Source organism: Furipterus horrens, unplaced genomic scaffold (genome assembly GCF_987537825.1).
Source record: "Furipterus horrens unplaced genomic scaffold, mFurHor1.1.pri manual_scaffold_17, whole genome shotgun sequence".
Taxonomy (NCBI): Eukaryota; Metazoa; Chordata; class Mammalia; order Chiroptera; family Furipteridae; genus Furipterus; species Furipterus horrens.
Genome location: NW_028327187.1, coordinates 6,132,501 through 6,159,504, shown reverse-complemented (window position 1 = coordinate 6,159,504; position 27,004 = coordinate 6,132,501). Strand labels below are relative to the sequence as shown.

Here is a 27,004-nt window from a genome sequence, read left to right as displayed (position 1 = left end):
GTATATGAGATTTTTGTCAACTCTGAAATGCTATAGGAATATGAAACGTATGTATTATTATTACAAGGACAACTTTTTTTTTTTATTAGAAAGGCAGTGATTACCAAGAGCCCAAAACAAAAAATGGCCAGGAAAGCACATTGCTTTTTCTTAATTTCACTGTTCTGTTGTCTTTTGACCTCTCTAATGTGTCTTAAGTATTGGCTCCTAATTTGGGGGGAATTATCAAATGAAAAGAGCAATTATGTTTTAAAACATACACTTGTCTGCTCCAGCTGTTTCATCTGGAATCTTAGTCCCCTGTTTATATAATCACAGCTGTCTGATGAAAGAGCTTAGGCACTCGGTGTTTTGAAAACAGGTTAAGGAGTAAGATCAGTTTTCATTTCAATTGTGCTCCCACAATTTAAATGACATTAGATGAATTGTATAAACTAATAGATAAGCTAACGTTTTCCCCTTTTATTTTCAATTTAGATGTGGTAGTGATTCTAAATAAAAGCGAACAGGTAGAAAAAATGAAATTGATTTGGAAATATTAAGTAGCTACCCTGAATGCAAGACTAGGCCGGTGTTGTTTGCGTAGCTTGAGATCATTAATTTAACAAACAGGTGCTTTTAAAGCCCTGGTAAAAATAGCCTGGATGATTTTGACTGCTTATATGTTGGAATTTATTATTGGTCTCACTGAATTATTTCAATTTTGGTGACTTTTTTTCTTAATTTCTGCACATTCCCTATGTGTTTCTTCTTTATTTTGCCCTAAAAGGGGCTGGTTTTAAAAAATCTTGTCCCTCTAGCTTTATTGAGATATAACTGACGAATAAGAATTGTATATATTTAAGGCATACAACATGATGTTTTGATACACATATACATTGTGAAATGATTACCACAATTAAGCTATTTAACATATCCATCACCTCAAAGAGTTGCCATTTTTTGTTAAGAACTATTAAGATCTTGCTTACCAAAATGCAAGTATATAATACAGTATTCTTGACTGCAGTCACCCTGCTGTATGTACATTGGATCTACCGAGGTTATTCATCGTGCATAACTGAAGCTTTGTACTCTTGGGGCAGCATCTGTCCATCTCACACGCCCCCCCCCCCCCCGCAGCTCCTGTAACCACCATTCTAGTCTATTCCTAAGAGTTTGCCTTTTTAAGATTCCACATATAAGTGAGATCATGCAGTTTTTGTCTTTTTGGGTTTAGGCTATTTCACTTAGCATATAATGTCCTCCAGGTTCATTTATTTTCCCTCTAAGATTCTTTAAATCTTTTAAAAAATTTAATTTAGTTTAGTTTTAATATTTTATTGAATATGCTATTACAGTTGTGCCAGTGTTTCCCCTTTGCTCCCCTCTGCCCAGTACCCCCCTTCCCTCCAGCAATATCCCCCTTAGTTCATGTCCATGGGTCACGCATATCAGTTCTTTGGCTTCTCCATTTCTTCTATTGTTCTTAACATCACTCTGTCCGTTTTGTATCTACCAGCTATTCTTCTTGATCCCTGGACCTTCCCCGCCCCATGCCATTCTCACCCCTTCCCTTTCCCAGCTGAGAACCCTCCCAACGATCCCCATACCTAGGATTCTGCTCCTGTTCTGGTTGTTTGCTTAGTTTGTTGTTATTTTTATTTGTTAGATTCAGTTGTTGAAAGTTGTGAGTTTGTTGTCATTTTAAGCCTTTGGGTGCCAACTTGACTGTGAGCGATGCCGACAAACTTTCCCAAAAGTGTCAGCGTCGTTCCCAGCGACTCCTTTTTCCATGGTTATAGATGGAAAAAATAATAGAAAAATCGTATTTTATGTTTTGTTCTCCTTTTTTGTACCTCAGGTTATATATTAATATAACTTTTTCTCATGTTGATCCAAATTTTTAATTACGCATGGCACTCAAAGGGTTAATGTTCATAGCTTTGATCCTCTTTTTCTTAAATAAATCCCTTTAACATTTCATACAATAATTATTTGGTGATGATGAACTCCTTTAGTTTTAACTTGTCTGGGAAGCACTTTATCTGCCCATCCATTCTAAATGATAGCTTCACTGCATAGAGTAATCTCGGTTGTAAGTCCTTGCTTTTCATCACCTTGAATACTCCTTGCCAGTCCCTTCTTGCCTGCAGAGTTTCTTTTGAGAAATCAGCTGATAGTCTTATAGGCACCCCTTTGTAGGAAACTCTGCTCCTCTCTTGCTGCTTTTAAGATTGTCTCTTTATCTTTAATATTTGGCATTTTAATGATGACGTGTCTTGGTGTGGTCTTCTTTGGGTCTACCTTGTTTGTGACTCTCTGTGCTTCCTGGACTTGTACATCTATTTTCTTCACCAAATTTGGGAAGTTTTTCTTATTTTTTCATAAGCTTTCAATTACTTGCTCTTCCTCTTCTCCTTCTGGCACCCCTATGGTTTGGATGTTGGCACGTTTAAAGTTTTCCCAGAGGTTCCTAAGCCTCTCCTCATTCTTTTTTTGAACTCTTGTTTCTTGTTTCTGTTCTGGTTGATTGTTTATTTCTTCATTTTGTTCCAAATCATTGATATGAATCCCAGCTTCCTTCCCTTCGCTGTTGGTTCCCTGTATATTTTCCTTTACTTCATTTAGCGTATCCTTTATTTATTCCTTTATTTTGTGTGAGGCTGGCTCGGAGAGGGGTAATACTTCAGACTGGCTCCTAGAGGCCTGCTCAGCACTCCAGCCACTTCTAGTCACCTCACCCACTTCCTGTATGTGATTGGCACCCTTCCAGCTGCTGCCATGGGGCTTGGGTACATTCTTAGCCTGTGCACACCCTTTAAGTGGTGAAAATCTGGAAGTTCCTTCTGCCATCCTAACCCCCACTGGTTTTTACAGCCAGAGGTAATGGGGGTTTATCTTCCTGGTGCTGGAACCCTGGGCTGTGTGGTCTGGCCTGGGGCTGGGATCGCTCGTTCCCAGGGTATCGCTCCTGGTTCTTATCCACCACACGTGACTGTGGGACACTGCTCTGCCACTGCTGCCTCCTTTCCGTGCCACACCACCTCTCCGCCCCTCCTACCCATTGGATGAATATGGCTTCTTTAAATCCTTGGTTGTTGGACTTCCATACAGTTCGATTTTCTGACAGTTCTGGGTGTTACTAGTTTTTGAGACCTGGTTGTAATTCTTTGGTTGCACGAGGAGGCGAAGCATGTCTACCTACACCTCCATCTTGACAGGAAGTCTAAAATTTTTATGTATTTATGAGTTTAGAGAGAGTGGAGGGCATGTGTATATATGTGGCGGGAGTGGTGCGCGTGCGCACGTGCACATGAGATCAGTTTTATGAAGTGATTTTGAGTAGCCAGACTGCATGCATGTCGTGTTCATACTCAACTTCTGCAGTTTCTGTTTTCAGACCAGAGGTGATGGTCTAGTAACAATGCTGTTCTTCCTTTGGGAAATCTTATTACCAATGGTGATTACCATCTGTGTTGAGGGAGTGACTCAAAATACTTTAAAATCTGGACATTATTTCCATCAATGTTGTTGGCTACTCTTGTTCTCAAGTCACCTCATTACTTACTAAGAGCTGCATGGCAGATTTGTTTATTTGATATTATGCTCTCCCAGAAGCCTACATTTTCCCCATACCGTATGAAACTGTTTATGCTCTTACTCTTTTCTGAGTATTTTGCTAAATGCAGTGGGAGGTTAAAAAATGTTCCTAACTTTGTGCCTGTCTTTGCGACAAAAATGTTTCTGATTTTGTACCTTTGAGACATTTAAAACTCGAAAGATGGAGATAACACATATTACAAAGTCCGGTAGAGTTGTGTATGAAATACAGTGGTGTGAGGGAGATGGAATTCCTCTGATGTTTTATGTGTAAGATCCACGTTCAGTGGAGTTTGGAAGAAAAAACACAGGTGAATTATGAAGGCAGAAATAAATATTTATTATCCGTAGGTTGTTTGGTACCCATCAATTAGTATGTAGTGAGAAATGTGGCTGTATTATTGTAATTTTCATTCATGCTCAGAAATATTTTCCTCTTTATTATATACGTCCAGGTTGAATTACCCAGTTACTTTAAAAGCAGCTTTCTGCTTTATAATTTCTCTCAGTTTCTCAGCAAGATTGAGAGATGCTCTAGTACTTTGTTCTGGGGCCTACCCTGTAATAAAACTGTATTGCAATTTTACATTCCTAACTAACCAGGTGAACTAGCCCCCATTTGCTGAGTGTATTGTATTCCAAAAGTTTGTTACCAATTCTGCTGTTTGAAAATCACATTTCCCCATAAAACAATTTACTCCACTTAGGTAATATATCTAGGTCACGCCTCACAAGCCGCACTTGACCCATAAAATATCTGAGCTGTATATTACGAAGTTTGAGTGTTCTGTCCTGGAGGAGGAAATAGGATGTCTCTCCTTCCTTAGGCATGGGACTAACCGTAGGTAAAATTTTGATAGGATTTATTTGTTTAGTCATGGTTCCATTTCCCTTTTCATGCCCATTACTGCTTCCCAGTGACCCTCTTCCTAGCCCTTAATGCCTCGTGCTTGCCTTAAGTACCTCCCCATGGATTCTTCCCCCGGACCTGTGAGTTCTTTTCATCCCAAGTATTCTTTGCTCACAGTTACCTGCCTTTCCTGTCCACCTGGGCTTCTGTTCTCTTGTAGTACCTGATTTTTTGGAGGTAGAATTCCAGCTCTCTTCTCCTTAAACTATCAAAAAGGAATTCGTATTTGAAAAAGAGGATACAATGTCTGTTAATCAACTGACTGGGGTTATTCAAAAAGTCACTTCATTGGGGACGAGATACTGTATGGGGGAGGGTCTGTCCTAAATGAAATGGGACAAAAGATACACAGCCAAATGGTGTGTGTGAACCCTGTCTGGATCTTGTGCTGGGAAAAAAAAAAGCTGTAAAGGATATTCTTGGGACATTTGAGATAATTTAAGTAAAGAATGTGTTTAGATGATGTATAATCATTAATTTTATTAGCCATGATAATAGTATTGTGGTTATGCAGGAGTCCTTATTTGTTGGAAATGCATTATGATTTCTAAAACTTACATTCACGTAGTCCAGAAAAAAAGAACGTATACCAGAATGTTGACAATTGTTGAATTCATGCAGAAGATAATACAGATAGATGTTCATTGTATTATTTCAGCTTTTGTGGGTCGTTGAAAATTTTCGTAATAAAAATTTGGAAGAAGAAGGGAAGATATGCATTAATATAATCTCTAAAATCCTGAAATATTGCACAATGGAAATACAGGCAGTATGGAGAATTTGTTTGCTTTTGAGCTGGAGCAGGTACTTCTAGCTCCTCTGCTAATTCAGTTCTATTGCTTCTTCTCTCATTCCACTTATCACTCATTCAAAGATTCAGATTTTCTCCTATTGGCAACTGCTGCTCTGGCTAGAGGAAAAAAGATGGGCTTTCTCAGGGCAGTGACAGCTTTTTTTTACAGATAGATTGTAAATCATGTATTACCAGAACGTGAAAACCTTTGTTTTAAAGATTTTATTTGTTTATTTTAGAGAGAGGGGAAGGGAGGGAGAAAGAGAGGGAGAGAAACATCAGTGTATGGATTCCTCTCGCACGCCTCCAACCGGGGACCCTGCCCGTAACCCAGGCCTGTGCCCTGACTGGGGATTGAACCGGCGACCCTTTGGTTCACAGGCCAGTGCTCAATCCACTGAGCCACACCAGCCAGGGCAGAATGTGAAAATCTTAGTTGGTGCAGTTCATTAGATAATATATTTTTTTGATCTTGAAATGAAGGCTGCTTGAAGTCATTAGAAACAAAAATTAGATCAATTTATTCTTTCATATTGAATAGATACTTTAAGTCTCTTAAATAGGTAATTTAACACAGATTTCATAAGATGAATCTGTGGACATAACTGAATTGTTAACTGTTGCATTTGGAATGGCATAAGCTATAATTTTAAAGTAACTAACATAAATAGACTAATAATTACAAATCTATTTCAGATCAAGTCACACTATATAGGGGTTCCATAATTACTGCTAGTTGAAATTAAGACTGAGTGTGGTTGGTGAAAGGATGAAATTTTCTTTCATCTTTTCCAATATTTTTTACATTTTAAAAATGAATATATATGAAAAACAGGATGAAGCTTCCTCAAAAAATTAAAAATAGAACTACTGTATGACCCAGTAATTCCACTTCTGGGTATTTATCCAAAGGAAACGCGATCACTATGTCTAAGGTAGCTCCACCCCTATGTCTATTGCAGCATTATTTACAATAGTCAAGATACGGAAACAACCGAAGTGTCTATCAGGGGATGAACGGTTATAAAAACGAAGGAGATCCTGCCACCTGCGACAACATGAATGAGCCTTTTGGACATTGTCAGACAAAGACACATATGAGCTCACTTATATGTGGAATCTAAAATAAATAAACTCATAGATACAGAGAACAGGTTGATTCGTTGCCAGAGGAAGGGGGGTTGGGGTGGGCAAAGTGGGTGAAGGTGGCCAAAAGGTATAAGCTTCTAATTATAAAGTAGGTCGCGGGGATGTGATGTGCCATGTGGCGACTATGATTAACAATACTGTATTATGTATTTGAAAGGTGCTGAGAGAGTAGATCTTAGAAGTTCTCATCACAAGAAAAACATTTGTAACTGTGTGGCGATGGATGTTAACTAAACTTACGGTGGTAACAACCTTGTAGGTTATACATATATCAAAGCATTATGTTGTATACCTAGAACTAATACAATGTTATATGTCAGTTACATCTCAATTTAAAAATGAATAAAGGCAACAAAAGGAAAAATGGCTAGAATGGACTTCATCAAAATTAAAAACTTTCAGGCATCAAATGACTTTATCAATAAAGTAAGAAGATAACCCGCAGAATAGGGGAAAATATTTGGAAATCATATCTGATAAGAGATTAATGTACAAAATATATAAAGCCTACAACTCAACAAAAACCCCAAAGCCCTATAAAAAAATTGTAAAAGACTTACATAGACATTTCTCCAAAATATATATATATATATTTATGTACAATCAACCTATGGAAAAAAATGTTCAGCATCACTTAGTAATCAGGGACACACAAATCAAAACCACAGTGAGGTACCACTTAGCATATATAATGATTAGAATAAAAGTATTGGATAATGACAGGTGTTGGTGAGGAGGTGGAGTAATGAGCACCCTCACGCTGCTACTGGGACTATAAAATGGTGCAGGTGCTTTGGAAAACAGTGTGGCACTTCCTCAAACAGTTAATCATAGAGCTAACATATGACTCAGGATTTCTCCTCTTAAGTATTACCCACCAGAAATGAAAACACAAACATTTGTACACGAATTTTTATAGCAGCATTATTCTTAATAGCCAAAAGGTGGAGAAAACCTAAATGTCCATCAACTGACTTAACAGGTGACCCAAATATGGTATATACATACAATGGAATATTATTTAGCCATAGAAAGCAAGTAAGTACTGATACATATTACAACATGGATGAATCTTGAAAACATGTTAAGTGAAAGAAGCCAGTCCCCAGCTGCCAGGTGTGTGGGGGGCTTGATGAAAGGTAGTAAAGGGATTAGCCATAGACAGAGACGACTTTGTGGTCACGGCCAGAGGGAAGAGGGGGCCGGGGCTGGGTGGGGGCAGGCAGGGGCAGGGAAAATGGGGACATCTGCAATACTATAATGTCAACAATAAAAATAAAGAAAAAATATTGTAATGAAAAAGAAGCCAGTCACAGAAGATCACATATTGTGAAGATTCCATTCATATGAAATGGACAGAAGAGGAAAATCTATATAGGCGGAAAGTGTAGTCGTGGCGTAGCATTGGAGGTGGAAAGCTTAGGAGGTTGAAGGGTAATCACTAAGGGGTATGAGGCTTCTTTTAGAGATGATGAAAGTGTTCCAAAACTGACCGCAGCGATGGTGGCACAAATCTGTGAATATACTAACACCTGTGAACATACTGCTAACATACTAATACCTTAAGTGTGTGAATTTTGATGTATAAATTGCATCAAGCAAGCTGTTTAAAAAATGGTGCTGCAAGAACTGGACTCCACATAAGAAAGAACGTAAGTTGAATCCTTACAGCATAGCACAGACAACAGTGAGCTCAAAATGGATTTAAAGACCTATGTGTAAGAGCTGAAACTCGCATACTCTTAGATGAAAACATAGAAGTAAATCATCGTGGCTTTCAATATGGCAATGCGTCCTTAGCTAGGACGACAAAAACACAAGTAACAGAAGAAAAAAATGGATAAACTGGACTTTATAAAAATTAAAAGTGCCCTGGCAGGTGTGGCTCAGTTAGTTGGAGTGTGGTCCCATAAACCGAAAGGCTGCAGGTTCAATTCCCAGTCAGGGCACATGCCTAGGCTGCGGATTCAGTCTCTGGTAGGAGCGCATGCGGGAGGCAACCGATTGATGTTTCTCTCTCACATCGATGTTTCTCTCCCTTTCTCTGTCCCTCTCTTCCCCTCTTTGTCTCAAATCAATAAGCATGTCCTCTGGGGAGGATGAAAAAAAATTAAAAAGTTTTTGTGCTTCCACAGATACCATCAAGAAAGTGAAAACAGTGAAGTACAGATACATTCCACACATTGTTAAACCTTGAAAATATTATGCTCAGTGGCAGAATTTCAGATGGAAAAGGCACGTCTTGAATGAGTTCATTTTTATGAAAGAACCAGTATAGGCAAATCCGGAGAGAGAGAAAGTAGATGTGTGTTTGCCAGGGGACTATGGGAGAGTGGCTGCTGCCGGGTGTGGGACTTCTTTGGGGAATGATGAAAATGTTCTGCAATGACAGGTATGGTTGCACACCCTGTGAATATTACTAAACACCAGTGAATTGTACACCTAAAAAGGGTGATTTTTGTAGTGTATGAATTGTATCTTAAAAAAAGGATATATAATGACAAAATATGCCCCAAAAACCAGTTACCATTTGAAAATAAATGATCCCCAAGGAACTGTGGAGGTTTCAGGTATTTGGATATTTTATTGGTGATCCAATTGTTTAAAGCTCCACAGAAGCCAGTAAAGGAAATGAGAAGAGTTCACTGCTCATTTTCCTTTGTTAGGGGCACACGAATGAGGGACAACTGTAACAGACCAAAAACAAAAAAAGAAATTAAAAACGTTTTTTAAAAATGGAGCATAAGAGTGTGATTCAGGAGCAGTTTCTGTTTGCTTCTCTGAGCTTAGCAATGCTAAGATGATGCAATCATTTTTATATCATTCGAAATAAGTTAATTGCAAAGAAATGTTTTAGTTTACCTAGTTTTTGAATAAAATTAATGTTGAATTGGTTTTATATTCACATAATTCAAAATGCAAAAGTTCCCCCCAATCCTCCCCTCCTGCCACCCTCTTTCCCTTCCAGGAGGTCACTAATGTTACCATTTAAAAATAATAATAAATGACTTTTTTTGGAAAAGTAGATGGTATTTGTAAACCCACTTTGAGTTCTGTAGTTGGTCAGTAATTTTGACAAATAAGTATTTTAAAAAATTTTGGTGTCTATTATTTTTTATTATGGTCACACAATGGGACCTTTATCCAAGGGCAAGGAAACCCCATAATGAATACTGGATACGTGTTATTGGACCTAAGACTTGTATTTTTATTTCTACTTCAATTCTAGGTGATAGTATCTTCACAATAACTGGTTATTTTCTGCTCCTCTTCCTTTCCCTCATCATTGCTTTGGGTGATAGTTTTATTTATGTATGCCTCTTTGTCCTGTTAGTAAAACTTGGTATTTCTATGTAATTTGCAATCTTTGCAAGATAAATGCAAGTTCTTTGCATTTAGCTAATATATTCTTCTAAATATAATTTTCTTATAGAATTAAAATATTTTAATTAACACTCTTTAGTTTACCTAAACATGAATAATATATGGTGCTCTAAAAGAGGCCCTCAGATATATATTGGGGAGTGTCGTTATTTTTTCCTGAATAATTTATTAAGCCTGATTCTGGTGCTGCTTTTATCATAATCATTTCATACTAGCCTCTAAACAAAAGTTTTATAGAAATGTACTCTTGGTTCTTAAAATTTTTTTTTCATTCATCTTCCTTGCTATTGGTTTATTTCTTATTTATTTAGTTTTAGAGAGAGCAGGAGGGAGGGAGAAAGAGAGGGAGAGAAACATTGATGTGTGGGAGATACATTGATGAATTGCCTCTCGCAAGCCCCCAACCAGGGACCTGGCCCACAACCCAGGCATGTGCCCTGACTGGAAATTGAACCAGCATCCTTTCAGTTCCCAGGCTGGCGTTCAATCCACCGAGCCATACCAGCCAAGGCTGTGTTTTATTAATAGTATATTTTCAATTGAGGAGGTGGGGAAAGTTGAGCAAGTATTATTTCCATGGCTGAAATTAATGAGTTCATTGTTTCTAATAGGAATGTAAAGAAGAAGTCAAAATGGATCCAAATATGAGTGTGAATTCTGTTGCCATCACTGTTGAGGGGATGACATGTAGTTCCTGTGTTTGGACCATTGAGCAGCAGATTGGAAAACTGAATGGTGTACATCACATTAAAGTAAGTAACTCTTTGTTACTCTTTGGGAATTAGTGAAGTCAGAGATTTCAAAATGGGTTTGGTTTTTCAGTGAAGTACAGGGTTTATACTTCTTGTCTGTGATTCAGACTGCTCATAAGATCTTGAGCAAATTGACGTCAGTTTGCCTTGTTTTCATTGCAAAAAAATTGGCTAATTAGCATATGGCGATTCTTTATGGAGTTTGATATAAAATTTCCTTAATCCAAGAGTCATATGAAGTGTGGTGGCAATGTGTGGGTAATTCTTTTTCCATGTCTGAGTTCCATATTCATCTTGGCCAGAGAGGACAGAGTAAGCTTTGGACCTCTTCTTACTATTTGTATGGTGGGAAAGCAGTGTTTCTCTCGTCTGTTGTCTGCACCACACACTCTGGTCAGCTAAGACTGTGTTAATGGTTGTGGCTAAAAAAGCTCTATTTACATAGTATAATAAGCCTTCTGCTAAGTTTTCTGCCCATAGGAATGCTTAGTGTGAGGACAATGAAATCTAGTCAGTCTGGATGCCCAGGCATGGGCTGCCTAGAGATAACATTAGATTCTCATGCACAGCGCACTCGCAGTTATGTAAGCATTGATGTTGTATTTTGGCTAGTAGCCGGCTTTGTCTGTGCATAGTATAAAAGGGGCAGGAACCCCCACGGGAGTGTTTGTGTTCGGACGGTTGGCACATTGAGTGGGAGCACGGCCGGCAGCTGGCTGGTGCTCCAGTGCAGGCCCAAGGGGGAGGGCAAGTGTGAATGCTGTAATGTCTGCAGTAAAGGAACTGTCCGAGACCCCAGCCTTGCCTCGTGTATTCTTCCGAGTGCTGGACGAAAGGGAAAAAGCGTCAGGTTCCCCAACACTTAGATATGAATTTTCCACTTGCATACGCTCCACAAGTAAGAGTTTCTTTTGTATTCACCACCTCCCTTCACGTAACTGCTGTCTTCGAGGCTCTGTATTGCCTCTCCCCTGCTCCCTGCACCCCTTTCAAGGGTGCTGCTTTCCTTAATTTGCTTTGGGGCGAAAGCCAAGTTGGAAAAGCTGAGAAGTAACAGGATTGGCTATATTGAAGGTTTTGCCAAACTGGTTTACCTTCAAAATATCCAAATTTACAAAAACATTCTGTAATTTTTTCACTAATGTGTAAACTATCCAAAAATTAGACAGATAATTTGCAGTTTGTTGATTTGAAAAGAGGGTGGCAAAGGTAACTCTACAACCTCCAGTCCCAGTGCTTTAAACACACGTTGTTTAATTTCAGTGAGTGATAAGTATGACACCTGTACTTGATTTTATCCTCAAACGAAACCCATTAAATGTCCTCCAATTGATCTAAGGCAGCTGGGGGCAAGAACAGAAGCAAAATCTTACTAATCTTACTAATTGTCTGTGCTAATTGCAGTAAAGCTGCTTACCATCAAGAAACTAGTTCACATCATTTTTTCTCCAAGTGACAGGTACTTACTCTTTGGCAAACTATTTTAGATTAATATTTGTTTTGCCAACATATCCATGTATAAATGAAGGACTAAATCCTGCTTTGCCATTTGCAAGTGCATTCCTGTATAGATTTCTCAAAAAAAAAAGCCTATTATACCACACTCATTTGTAAGGCTGCTGTTTCTGCTGCATCTTCCCAGAATTCACCTCTGTTTAATAAAGCCTGTTTAAGGTCAGAAAAATGCATTTGAATTGGATTAAGTGTAAAGAAAAAGTAGCAGCGATGTAATGTGAAAGCACTTTGTGTTATCAGCAGTGACTTACAGTGACCCCGATGACAGATACCTAAGGCTCTGCTTTCTAGGCTATAATTCACAATCTGATTGCTAAAAACTAAAGGAATCACACTTTCTCTGCTTTTCCAGCTCACTCCTCCTCCTTTAGTCAAGAGCCCATATGATACAGAGTATAATTTTGACCTTTCTTCTTCTTCCTTTAAAAAATATTTTACTGGGCGAGGGGAGGATGAAGAGGGTAAAGGACATCAAATACAAGGCGATGAAAGGAAACTAGAGTTTGGGTAGTGAGCACACAATGGAGTATACAGATGTTGTATTGTAAGTTGTAACCTGAAATTTATATAACGTTAGTAACCAATGTTACCTGATATATTTAATAAAAAATACTTTACTAAGTGTTAAGTCTCGTAGCCCAGAAACGGATTTATGGTGAAGTTAATGAAGCTTAAGGTTCCCAGCCCTCCGCTTACAGTGACCCCTTCTGAGACCCTGGACGGAATGTTAGCAATGTGTTCACATGGTTAGATGTTTTTGCAAAAGTGAAATATTTTAACCACAGTCCTTTAAGTCTGTTGTCTATTGCCACTTTGACTCCTACTCCGTTAGACATCCCCTTTGTGTTGGGTAGCATTGGATGTGCCCTGGGCAATTGACTAAGAGGAGGTTGACCTGGGGAAATTTAATTTGGGGTTAGTAGAATATTTAGCTATATATGGTTCTTAGTGACTTGTGTATATAGTGCCCATTTTGCTAGAAATTGTGGTGTAGGAATGGCTCCCAGGAATACTACTATCCACCGACGCACCCAGTGTCATGGCATAAGGGTGTAGGGCCCAGTGTAAAAATGGTAAATGACTGTTATCAATTAAAAGAATATTTAAAACTAATCACTGTACCAGTGAACTTTTCTGAAATGCCCTGAAATCTTATAGCTCCTATATGAAAGACACTGGATAGTTTTCCTACATTTGGTAGCAGCTCTAAAATTTTATCAATTATCTAGTCATGATGTTGAAAGGAACTTTTCTAAAACTCTCATTAATGAAAAATATTTTTGACCTGTGGGAAATACAGTTATCTTTCTTTTCTCTATGTTGAAAAAAACTTTTATTAAAGCGTTAAATGAAGCACAATATACAGGCAAAAATATAGGAAAGTAAAATACAGGTAGGTGTATCAGGCTTTAGTATTAAATATGTTATTTTTATGGATTTTATGGTATTTGGTAGCTTTTGAAATTTTGCGAATTGTAACATTGTTACGTATTCAGAATATTTACTTTCGAACAGCATTCTTTTAGTCTTGGATTACTTTTCTTAAAGTAGGTCCCCCAAAATGTTTAAGTTTCAGAGGCTACAAAAGGTAGATTCACCTCCTTCTAGGCATCATATAGAAAATTTTCCATGTCCAAACATAACTTATAGTCAAAATTTACCTCATCATATTAATACATAAATATTGGTCACTTTTTAGAGAATGCCAAGGTTTAACATTTCTAGATCATAGTTTCTGAGATTACATTTACTAGGCCCTATTTGCAGTCAATTTAGAAACCAGGTTTGGAGTGGCCATTGTTTTGACTAAGTCAAGAAGTTCTGGTAATGTTTGCAATATAAGTGATATGAAGTAATGTAATTGTGATATTATGTTGAGTGTAGTTGCTTTATTAGAAAAAAACAGCCTCAGATTAGAGCTTTAACAAAATTCAAGGAGAGTAAATATTCAAGAAGTCTCTAATTTTAGCATAAGTAGAATGGATGATTATTTCTCTTTGCAGCTTCAGCATTTAAGTACATTTTGGGAGTTTTGTCTTCAGTGGTACAGTTTGTGAGTGTAATACTCTTGTTTGTTCCTGCCAATGTCAAGACTGCAGACTTTAAAGGGATTAACCTGAAGTTTAATTTAATCACCCCAGTGGTCTGTTCAGGGGGGTAATGAAATGGGCAGATAATGTGAAGGTCTTTCCCTGGGATTGGTTGACCTTTTTGAAAGTAGAAATGTAAGAACAAATTTAATTAGATGTAAGTACTGAATGACTCCAAAGGTTAATGCCTTATTAGCAGATTACTTTGTCCTTGAAACTTAAATTGCTAACTCTGAGTGCTTTTTCCTTTTATATAGATAAAGGCTGCCATCCATTCTGCTAATATAGACTATCCTTTTAAAAAATGACCACCTACATGCTAGCAGTAACTCAGTTCATTCTGTGGATCAATACATTGCTTGCTTCCCTTAAATTTAACTTTTTTTATTCTTGAAAAGGTAACACATGTACAGAGTAAAATCCCTCTCTCAAAAGAAACCATTTATCAGTTTGCTATGCATATATCCTTCCAGAAATAAACTATGACTCTAAAATGGTTTATATGTACATCTATATGTGTGTGTTTATATATATTTCCCCTTTTATCTAAATGGAATCATACTATAAATATTGTTCTAGACCTTGCTTTTTTCACTTAGCAGATATATGTTAGATATTGTTCCATATTGGCATTTAGTGATCAGTCTTTTGATTTGTATTTGGAACTTTTTTTGTTTCTTAATTTTTGCTATGACAAATGATAGTGCCTTGAACATTTCTTTTTTCAAATACTATATTAGAGTAAGATAGGCATTTTGCTTAATAATCATCCATCCATTAAGATGTAGAATCAAGGAGGCTTAGGTTTCTGATTTAGTTGAACTTCACCCCAAGTATCAAAGAAAGGTCTAATCCAAGGTAATGATAAATGAAACTGGACCACCTTTTATTCTCAGATGAGAAGGAATACAAAAGAGAAAAATGTGCTAATGACAACCCAAGAACTGATAGTTACACAGTTTTTAGCTTTTATGGAAAGTTAGAACTAAAAAGGATTATCAGGTTCAGTCTCTCAAGAAACTGCAGCTCTTCGAATTAGGGAGATTTCCCCAAGGTTCTAGCTTTCATCTTGCTCGAGAATAGCTTATGCAGCCTTTGCGTGTTCATGCAAATTATACAGAAATCGCACTGAGATCAAGTATACGATGCCTGAATTTTATGTTTTTGACATTTCAATAGATAAAAGAACACCGTACACAGTAAAATAATGGATCTTTACAATCCACGTGGACAGTGAGCACCTCTACGCCACTGTTAATGCTGTTGAGGCCACGGAGTGCATTTGATTTCTTTTCTACTCTCCCACTCCCGCCTTCATACAACAAAGAGTTCTGCACCTTCAGTCCTTCCTTTGAGTCGCATTCAGAATTCGTAGACTGTGTTTATTTCCAGAACTGTTGATACAATGGGAAAATAGTTCCTCTGGAAATAACAGCTTTGGCTCCTAGTGAAAGATTCCGAGAAAAGGACCAGCTGTTGCAACGTCGGAACAACGTTAAGAACAGGTGGCAGCGGGTGGGGATCATTGGCGGGTTTTGTTGGCGGGGACCATGTGAAAGAAGAGCTGGGCTGATCCACAATCGGACCGGAGTCTGCCTGTGTTTGTTCACCATTGTATCCCTGGCAGGTAGCGCAGTGCCAGGCATATAATAGGCACGCGGTAAATATTTGTTGAAGAAATAAATGCTATTTTAGCTTCCTACCCAAGGATTTGGCACCCACAGCAGTATTGTGATAATCACTGTATGAATTTCCTCTTGAACAGAAACAAAGGAGCTGCTTGTTTTTGTTCCCTTTGAGGCCTCGGGCTTGAAAAGTCTCTTTGATATCTAACATTCAGGGGAAAAGTTGAGTGCTATTACTCCAAAGGGGAACCAGTGGAACGTTTTTGTGTGTGCTAAGTGTGGTCGGCCAGTTTTGTTTTGTTTTATTTTATTCATTTTATTTTATTTTATATTATTATTTTTCTGGTTGGCCGATTTTAAAACACACACATAGAAGTTACTAAATAAGGAAACGTTTTCCAGTGTGCAGCATGACAAACAATTGGGTAATGAAACCTTTTGTATAGCATTTTATATCCGTGGTTGCCTTATCTCCTTATGTTTTTTTTTTTATCAGTAGAAGATAGGCTAAACCAGTAGAAAGTACAGCAAAGCACCTAGTGACAGAATAAAAGTTGGCTATTAAAATCAGCTTCGAGAACTGTTTCTCATAGGATTCGTTGGTAAATTGACACTTTGGGGGACAGATTAGCTCAAGGGGTTGGAGGCAGATGAAGAAGGTAAAGGGGGTCAAAGTATATGGTGACAGAAGGAGACCAGACTTTGGGTTCTGAGCACACAGTGGAATGTACAGGTGGTGTATCTTATATAACAATATTTACCAGTGTTATCTCAATAAGTTTAATTTAAAAATTAATTCATTAAAAAATCTGACAGCCAGGTGTTGTTTGATAGACACCAAATACAATGTATATAATCCTAAAGGGAAAAGAATCCCCCTTCCGTTTTAAAAAGTCTAGCACGTTCTCGGAAAAAGTAGTAGCCAGAGCAGTACTGTCCCATGGAGCTCCCTGCGATGATGGAGATGCGTTATATCTACCCTGTCCTGTATGGCAAACCCTAGCCGTGTAGGCCACCGAACACTTGAAATATGCCTATTGAAACTGAGGAGCTGAATTTTTAATCTTTCTTTCTTCTTCTTTTTTCCTTGGTTTAAAAATATTACAGTACAGCCCTGCAGCCCTGGCTGGTGTGGCTCAGTGGATTGAGCACCAGCCTGAGAACCAAAGGGTCGCTGGTTCGATTCCCAGTCAGGGCACATGCCTGGGTTGCACGTCAGGTCCCCGGTTGGAGGTGCATGAGAGGCAACTACACATTGATGTTTCTCTCCCTCTTTCTCTCTCCTTCCCTCCCTCTCTAAAAATAAATAAAATCTCTTTAAAAAATTACAATACAGTAAAATTTACTTCTTTTTGGCGTTCAGTTCTATAATGTTTTTAGTTTGGTGAATTTTACCACGAGTATAGATTCCTTTAACTGCCACCACAACCAGGAGAGCACGGTCCCATTGCCCCCCAAAACTGCCTTGTGCTGCCCTTTTAGAGTTACCCCTTCCCCAGCCGCCCTCTCTTCTCCATCTTCCCCTGTAGTTAGAATATTTACATTTTTTAAAGTAATTTTCTTAATCAGAAAAATCACTTGACCTCAGGGGAGTGATATTAGAGTTTAAAAGAGAATCTGAGTCCCTGGCTGCTGTGGCTCAGTGGACTGAGCACTGGCCAGCGAAGGAAAGGGCCATCAGATCGATTCCCAGTCAGGACACATGACTAGGTTGCACGCCAGGTCCCCAGTTGGGGGCGTGTGAGAGGCAACCGCACATTGATGTTTCTCTCCCTCTCTTTCTCCTTTCCCTTCTCTCTAAAAACAGATAAATAAAATAATATTAATAAATAAATAAATAAAGGTATCAGACATTAATTTTAAAAAAAGAGAGAGAACCTGTCTAAAAGATACAAAGACACAAAAGCCTTCACTTTACAGTGGCCACGTTTATATTGCATCTCTTTCAAAATGTAAATAGCCCAACTCTATGTGGTGTGGCTATTCTGCAGCTTTTTCGGGGACAATGCTATACAGTGTCCTCTAAAACAAAATGTAGATTATTTTTCTAGTTCTGTTTCGGATCATTTATGCTAATGATTTCTTGCATAACGAAGAGCAACCTGACCAACCAGAATTATCAGTCTCGGAAGCATTTCATGCCCTGGGCACACTTCAGGACTTTACCAAGTATTTAGTCATTGACTACCAAGCTAAAGGAGAAATAAAAAGAGGATGTGTATTAAAATAAGTGAAAGATTTAACTATATAACTATTGTAGCTGATTTAAAGTGAGATTTCCTACTTCGAATTACTTTTAGTTATATTTTGGAGTTGCTTGTATTTTATGAAATGAAGCTTTTTACCAGGAGTCAGTAATAATAATAACAGTACCCGTCTTGAACTACCTTTAGAACATACAGACCCTGTTGTCTCCATGACCCTCTATGGTCTCGTTACCAGGTGCCACCCTCGTACAGTGGCTCTTGGCGCTGTTCCTTTTATGTTTACCCCCAGTGTTTATGCCTTAATTCAGACCTCTGTTGGACCATGATTGCACTCCCAGCCCGTCTCCCGTTCTCCACCCCAACACCATCTTCCACAACGCCTCCCCAGTGATTCTTCTCTAAGATGCAAATATGATCCCGTCGTTCCCCTGCTTAATTTCCCGGCTCGCCATTACCTACAGGCTAAATTACAAGCCACTTCGGGCATCCAAGAGGCCCCATAATGAACCAGTTGCTTCCTTCTCCAGCCTGTCCATTTGTTCGGAATACCCTGCCTCATATGTCCTTGCTCATTTCTGGTTGTCTTAGCACATTCAGGTATTATCTCCACTGAGGGGGCTTTTGTCCCCCATATTCCCAGGAATGAATGCCTGTCCATTGTCTGTTTTCTCCCTTCTAGTATCATTCCCTCTGACTGGGTCATGCTCAACTTGGTATTCTGTACCTTGAGAATCCCTCTTCCTAGCACATATAATAAGTGCTCAGTAAATATTAGTTGTTCAGTGTTTACTTTTACATGACTCACTGCTCCAAAGAACTGCTCTCCTATCTGTGTACTCATCTGATCCTTACAACAACCCTGGAAGATAATAGGGTGTATTTCCCACGTTGAAGATGGGAGAACTGATGAGCATGGTTGGCTAATAAGTGGAGAGATGACGCTGCAACTCAGGGCTTCTGACTTCCAACCCACATTATGTGTGTGTGCGCATGCATGTGAGACTACCTCCTACATATTTGTAGGAAGAGCATGCAGTCATGGTAGTAGTTCTCAGTGTATCTGTCTGTGAGTATGTTTCAAATGCCTGATCAGTACCTGAGTCCCGTCCATCTGCATATAGCTGTCCCATTCTTGTAGGTACATAAGACATTTTGTGTTTCTCTCCAAAGACAATAGTGGTGATGAAAAGTACCAGAGAAACTCCATTAGATCGAACTGTTTGTTTCGCGCTTAACTGTGGTGTGATGACTGCTTTTAGGCTCTCTGTCATGTCATTTAATGAACCTGACTTCTGAAATTTCCCTGCAAAGGTCTCACTGGAAGAAAAAAATGCGACTATTATTTATGACCCGAAACTACAGACTCCAAAGACCCTGCAGGAAGCTATTGATGACATGGGCTTTGATGCTGTTCTCCACAATCCTAAGCCTCTCCTTGTGTTGACTGACACCGTGTTTCTGAGCATTCCTGCTTCACTGACTCCGCCATGGGACCGTATCCAAAGTACATTGCTCAAGACCAAGGGTGTCACAGACATTAAAATTTCCCCTCAGCAAAGAACTGCAGTGGTGACTATAATCCCTTCTTTAGTGAATGCCAGTCAGATAATAGAGCTGGTTCCAGATCTCAGTTTAGATCCTGGGACTGTGGAGAAAAAGCCAGGAACTTGTGAAGATTCTAGTGTGGCTCAAGCGGGCGAAGTCATGCTGAAGATGAAAGTGGAGGGGATGACCTGCCATTCGTGCACAAGCACCATTGAAGGAAAAATAGGGAAGCTGCAAGGTGTCCAGCGAATCAAAGGTAAAGTATCTGGTGTTATTCGTTTGCACTGTAAGGCTTAGTTTCCTGCCTTGGCCTTTTCACTTTTGCTTTCTTCTTAAGCATGGCATTTGGGTTCATGGGACTGGAATGCTTCTTTGCTTCATTAACGTCTCAGGTACAGTGTATTGCCAGGATTAATGTCAGTAAAGCTAATGATTAAAAGTTACATGAGTCTTGAACTAGCAGAAAAGGCAGTTGGGGTGACATTTCATAGGGTTCAGGGTTCTTTTTTTTTTTTTAAACCAAGTTCTGGACAGTTTTATTAAAGAAAAATTTTGCATGATTTACTTTTCACCAGTCTGTTCTGGCGTGCTTCTAATGATATCAGAATCACTTGGATCAATGATAGCCAGTGTGCATACTCTGTAGTATTTTTCCACGCTCTGTGCCCAATTCAATATTATTGCCACAGTAGTGATGGACACCAGTTTTGGCCAACATGGCATAGGACTCCATTTCAGATTTCCTCGAGGCTGGACAGTTGTGGGCGAGGATGACCAGTTTGGCTTTGCCTTGCCTGATCATCTTCTGAGTCTGCTTGTACCCCAGCATGTACTTCCCACTTTTCATAACAAGTTGGAGCCTAGAGCTGATCGACTCCAGCGACTTTCTTGTCTTCTTTGTGACCACCATCTTCCTGCCTTAGATGCGAGACGGACCCCTACCAAGCACAGCCACCAAGATGGCCGGGGAGTCCCAAGGTTCTTAATACAACATGCCCATGGTCTTCTTTACGTCTAATATATGTCTATTCAGGCATGCAGAAACTTGGAGACCAGAGATACAGTGGTCATATCATTTACTGTTTTCCAGTCTCTGTCAGTAACGTTTTCTGAAAAGAACAGAATTATTTTAAGAACGTATAATAACAAGAAGAAAGCATTTGTGTGGTGTTGATTTGGTCCACAGAATGTTTTCTGAAGTGGCCCAGGACTAACTGATGTAAATAATTGTTTTTCTTTTTATTAATTAGTTTCCCTGGACAACCAAGAAGCTACTATTGTTTATCAACCTCATCTTATCACAGTAGAGGAAATAAAAAAGCAGATTGAAGCTGCGGGCTTTCCAGCATTCATCAAAAAACAGCCCAAGTACCTCAAATTGGGAGCTATTGATATAGAACGTCTGAAAAACACCCCCGTCAAATCCTCAGAAGGATCCCAGCAAAGGAGTCCATTATATACCAATGATGCCACAGCCACTTTCCTCATAGATGGCATGCATTGTAAGTCATGCGTGTCGAATATTGAAAGTGCTTTATCCACACTCCAGTATGTGAGCAGCATAGTAGTTTCTCTAGAGAGCAGATCCGCTGTAGTCAAGTACAGTGCAAGCTCAGTCACTCCAGAAGCCCTGAGAAAAGCGATAGAGGCTGTATCCCCAGGACAGTATAGAGTGAGTGTTGCAAGTGGGGTCGGGAGCGCCTCAACCTCTCCTTCCAGCTCGTCTCTGCAAAAGACACCCTTGAATATAGTCAGCCAGCCTCTAACTCAAGAAACCGTGATAAACATTGACGGCATGACGTGTAATTCTTGTGTTCAGTCTATTGAGGGTGTCATAGCAAAAAAGGCAGGTGTAAAATCCATCCTGGTATCCCTCGCAAATAGCAGTGGGACTGTTGAATATGATCCTCTGCTCACCTCTCCAGAAACTTTGAGAAAAGCAATAGAAGACATGGGATTTGATGCTACCTTGTCAGGTAATTACCATTTTTTTCTTTGATTTCCCTAATGTTCTTTTATCTCTGGTTTATTGATTCTTTTGTCTTTTATCAATGAGAAATGAGTAATAGGCGTTGTAATTCCACTTTTTGGAAATACGCCCAATGGAAGTAGTCAGCAATGTATACAAAGATGCATAAGGATGTTTGCATAATTACTTAAAAACTAGAAACTTTAAATAAATCATGATAGATCTATGTGATGAAATGCTATGGAGCCATAAAAATTATGGTTATTAAAGGTACTTAATGCCACAGGACGGTGTCAGATATTTTGTTAAATGAAAAAGAAAGTTAAAAAGCTATTCAGTTTTATCATAATTTCATAAACATATAAAGATAGATATCATATATATGTTATTTATGTATATTAATGAATAAAATTCCTGGCAGGAAATGAACTAAAATTTGGCAGTGGTTATTTGTGAGTGGTAGGATAATGGTGATATTTGTTTCCATTGTGCTTTCCTATGTATTTTAAGTTTTTCTGATTTTTTTTTTTATGACAGGGGTATATGTATATATGTAGTTATGTATACATAATGGGAGAAGCAAATGTTTTAAAAAGAAAAAAAGGTAGAAATATAGTCATAAAATTTTAACCATAGTTTTAAATTTAGGCATTCAAAGTTTTCCTACTTCCTGACAGCTCTTCCCTTGAACTGAAACCAGAAATGTATATCCAGTGGAATTTCCCCATGTAAAGTTGTTTGGAACTGGAATTGAATATAGCCTTGAATTAAACTGGAAATACCCCAATGAAATGTCTTGCTGTAAATAACAACAACTAATTCCCAGACAATGTCACCCTCAACCTTTGCTCTTTGGCTCAGAATGAAGGATATCAAATAACAATATTCTGTTTTTAAGCTCACTAAAACTGAGAAGTGTACAAAATTATATGACACCCATTCTTAATTTATTATGGTCGATAAGTATCCGTGGAAGAGGACCCAGAGGAAACTAAACATTCTTCTCATATTCATGGCAAAAGGGAGAAATTAGAGAATTCTCACCTTTTCAAGTCAAGGTGGAGTTCACATAGCATACAATTCACCCTTTTCAAGCACACAATCCAGTGGTTGTTAGTATGTCTGTTCACATAGGGTTGCGGCCATTACCACTATCTCATTTTAGAACCTTTTAGAGCCTGCAGAGGAAACGGCATACACATTAGCACTCACTCCCCATTTCCCCTACCCCGCTCCCTGTTATCTGCTGTTCTGTGTTTGTTGTTACAGATTTGACAACTCCAGGTACCATGTAAATGTAGCCATAGAATATTTGTCCTTTGGCGTGTAACTGCTTTCACTTAGCGTAATGTCTTCAGGGTACGCAAATGTTCATTGATGTTCATACCATGAACTTTATCCATTTGTATTGCTGTGGTCGTAATCCCTTGTGTGTATTATATACCTCTTTTTGTTTCTCCATTCATCAGCTGATGGAAATTTAGGTTGTTTCCTTGGCTATTAGAAATAACGCTGTTATAAATAATTTATGTATTTTTTTGCATGAATATGATTTTATTTCTATGTACATCTCTAGAAGTTGAATTTCTGTGTCATATGGTAAATATGTTTAACATTTTTAGGAACTGGCAAACTCTTCTCAATAGTAGCTGCCCCATTTTACTTCCCTACCCAGACTTTTCACTTTGCTAAAGAAAATCTCAGACCAAGATTCTTATGCTCTAAAAAGAGATGCATAATTCCCTATTAGAACATTTATACAGAATCCTAAAACATTAAAGAGCCTCCAGTACTAAAAGTCTGAACAACGTGTAACAAATCCATGATTGCAAAAGGAAGTAATTATGAAAGCAAAAGAAAATTTGAATTGGAAATATTGGACGCGAACTGTATGAGGTAGCCATAAAAAGTGACGAAAATTCGTTTCAGCAAAATTTGGTTGTATCTATCATCACTTACAATTTTTTAAATGTTTGAAATGACAGTATTTGAAATTATATTAATTCACATTTTGCTAATTAATGCTGAAATATTCCTCAGAGTTTCTATTAACTTAAAATAGTTTAGCATACATGCTACATTATATTGTCAATGATGAACACTACATAAATAAGTTTAGTTTTACATTAATATCAGTCAGACAAGTTATACTGTGATATTGCTATGCCTCTTACATATATAGAAACCCAAATTATATCACATATGGTATGAAACAGAAATATTTCTCATGATCAAATCTCGCATCTGTCATACCGTAAACAAGGACCTCATGAACTTTCAGACTAGACCCCAACATAGAATTTTTCATTTTCACTAGGGTCTGTATTTTGCACCAGAGTCTGCATTTGAATTTTAATAAGCTTCCAGGTAATTCATATACACATTAAAGTTTGAGAAGCACTGGTCTGAATAATTTGCTGCATTGACCTCTTTGAATAAAATCTCTGAATTAAGTCTGCATTAACATTCTTCATTTAATGCAATAATTACATAACATTGAGTAATATAATTTAAAATAGCTAGCATTTATGAGATTTTATATAACAAATGTGGAAAGAGCAAAAGTGGAACTTTCCAGTTATCTTAGATGACTTCAAGCTGGACTGGAGCAATAGGCGACACTTGCATCAGACCCATAGGTGGAATTCCGGAGAACCTGATGGTCTCTGGCACCATGTCTGTCACCTGCCTAGTTCTCAGAACCCTGAATGCAACCTGGTCGGTAACTTTTAGTTACGGCTCTTACCTCAACCTACTGTTGTCAAAAGGCCCTGGGATTCGATTATTCAACAAATAACTACCAGGAGGCTCTTCTGTACCCTGAAATGGTAGGGCATGATGGATAGGTGACAAAAACCTTGGCACAGTGAATGTCACCATAAAAGAATAGACAGAGTTGTGACAATGGCTACCCATATTCCTGGAATAAAAGGTTCACATCAAAATGACTGTACTCTGTGTCTCCACTACAGATCAGTCAGTGTTTTAAGTTGCTACCAGAACTGATTTTTTTGTTTTATTTTTTCTATTACCATTTAAGCCCCCTTAATAACCACACTGCAGTCTCCATGCTGTGGTCCATGTCCATGAGTCCCTTGTCCTTTTTGCTCTATCCCTGTACCCCCTACCCGCCCCTTAGCCGACAGCCTGCTCTCCATCTATGAGTCTGCCACCAGAATTGTTGCGGCCCACTTTCTGCATGCTGGTAACACCGCTGATCCAGGCCTGACACTATGCCGCTGTGACCCGACCCAAACGGGGAGGGAGCAGCACACTTCCCGTTCATGCGCTACTGGCCCTGGATAAGCTGTGCATGTTAAAGAAGATAGCGAGGACCATGGGGGGTGCTTTTCATGATCACCAATCCCATCGTTCTCTTAAATGGAAATGTAATATATGAAGTGAAGTCTTCACTCACCAGTTAAAGCAAACAAAATGCTCGGTGACATTCCTTTCCTTTTTTTGTAACTTTTTTAATCTTTTAATTTCAAACATACAGAAAGGCCGCAAGAATAGTACAAAGGGTTTCTGTTTTCCAGTTGCACTCAAATTCCCCAGTTGTTAGTATTTTACCACATTTTTTTTTATCATTCTCTTCCTCTGTTGACAGATAGGCAAACACGCATGCATAACTTTTTCTCAGTCATTTGAGAGGAAGTTGCAGACATGTTTATAATGGTTTTAAAGCCATTTTCTGATTGTGGATTCCTCACGCTACTTTAGACACTGAACCTTCCAGTTTTGAGGATCAGATTGGAAATCCTTTCTTGAAAAATTTGGAATGTTTTCTGATGGGTCCCTCAACTGCAGGAAAATTAACCTTCCTTTTAAATTCATTTAGACAAAAGGAGTGTTGCTACAGCCTATGGAAAAGCTAATTTAGAGAAACGAGACCCATTTAATTTATTGTGGCTTTTAAAACCTACACTGCCCCTGTGGAAGATGGAAGCTTTTGCTCTTCCGCTTTGGTGGAAAAGCAGAATCTCAGCCCCGACCCCCCGTGTACCAAATCAGAATTTGCATTTTAACAAGATTCCCCAGGTGACTGGATGTGCATCAAAATTCTAGAGCCATTATTATACTGATTTGAGGAATCTGTATCATTATTCATTAGGGAAGTGGTCAGGCTTTTGTTAGTTTCTTCGAAGATGCCCTTCCGGTTTTTTTTTATTTTTCGCTTTCTTTTTCTTCCATATGTAGTTAGAAAAGCGGTCTGAGAAGAGGTTTCTTGAAGAAAGATGCCCTTCTTCAGTATCCTGAAAGCTAACTGTTATGTATGACTTCCTCTATGGGCTCTCCATGTAGACCTGACCGAGCTTTTTGCTCAAGGAGGAGGAGGAAATCATGTTAGTGGAATTTTCCACATCACTTCTTTTCCTTCTTATCTCTGCAGGAGAGTAGAAAATCTGTAGCTTTTGTTGCAGGTGCTTGGTTACGCTAGAGAGAATAATTTATTTTTTTCTTTCTTTCTTGGGAGCTGATTAATACCGCACTGAATCAACTGAAACAGAAAAGCATTTTCTGAGACTGCCCTGCTGTTTTGTAAATTGCATTTTGCTCCACTTACTACACCACAAATTGCTTTATTACCGGAATGCAAATCGTTAACGTGACGATGAGAATTCATTATGAAAATAAAAGCTATCCATTAACATACTACTCTGCACCTAGGGTTTGGGCTGGAAGTAGTGGCTGAAAGAACTCAGCACAACCAAAGTTTTGTTAACTCGGGTCAGATTTTCCTTAGAACTGGGATGGACAGCATTGAGATTAGAAGTCACTAGGTCCATGCTGGTTTTAAAGGACTGGATTGACGGTGCCTCGGGCTGGATTGTGATGAATGACTAGGATGTAGCTGCAAAAATAACCTCAAATGAAAAGCCTCTTTCCCTGTCCCCCAGATACGAATGAGCCACTGGTAGTAATAGCTCAGCCCTCATCGGAAATGCCACTTTTGACCTCAACTAATGAATTTTATACTAAAATGATGACACCAATTCACGACAAGGAGGACGCAAAGACCTCATCTAAGTGTTACATACAGGTCACTGGTATGACCTGTGCTTCCTGTGTAGCGAACATTGAACGGAATTTAAGGCGAGAAGAAGGTGAGACGCGCTATAAAGCCTGTTGTTTTATGTGCTAGTTTGAGGACTCTGTCCTTTTGTATGTGTTTTGTTACCATGTTTCTGACTCTTGCCAAGACCTCATAAATACTATCAGGACAGCTTTGACTTTCTTTTCTTTATCATTTTTTATTGTTACTCTGTGACAGTTGTCCCAGTGTTTCTCCCTTTGCCCTTCTCCACCTGTCCCATGCCCCACAGCCTTGAGTTCCTGTCAGCCACTTCTTGTTAGTATTTTGTTCCGTTAGATATACCTCCTATCTCTTTTGCTTCATGATCACATTTTTTAAAAATACTTTATTTTTAGAGAGAGGAAGGAAGGGAGAAAGAGAGGGAGAGAAACATCAATGTCTGGTC

General features: G+C 38.7%; 1 protein-coding gene and 1 pseudogene across 1 annotated transcript in view; one reads left to right on the top strand and one right to left on the bottom strand.

Annotated features, from left to right (window-relative positions):
- ATP7A (ATPase copper transporting alpha) overlaps window positions 1-27,004 on the top strand; it is a 91,455-nt gene that overhangs the window by 20,314 nt on the left and 44,137 nt on the right. Inside the window, exons 2-5 of the mRNA XM_090265202.1 lie at window positions 10,430-10,570; window positions 19,319-19,808; window positions 20,803-21,528; window positions 26,423-26,629. Coding sequence (XP_090121328.1) covers window positions 10,451-10,570; window positions 19,319-19,808; window positions 20,803-21,528; window positions 26,423-26,629 — 1,543 coding nt within the window. The 5' untranslated portion in view covers window positions 10,430-10,450. The remainder of the gene's footprint in view (window positions 1-10,429; window positions 10,571-19,318; window positions 19,809-20,802; window positions 21,529-26,422; window positions 26,630-27,004) is intronic.
- On the bottom strand, window positions 20,085-20,462 carry LOC149990406 (large ribosomal subunit protein eL30 pseudogene; annotated as a pseudogene).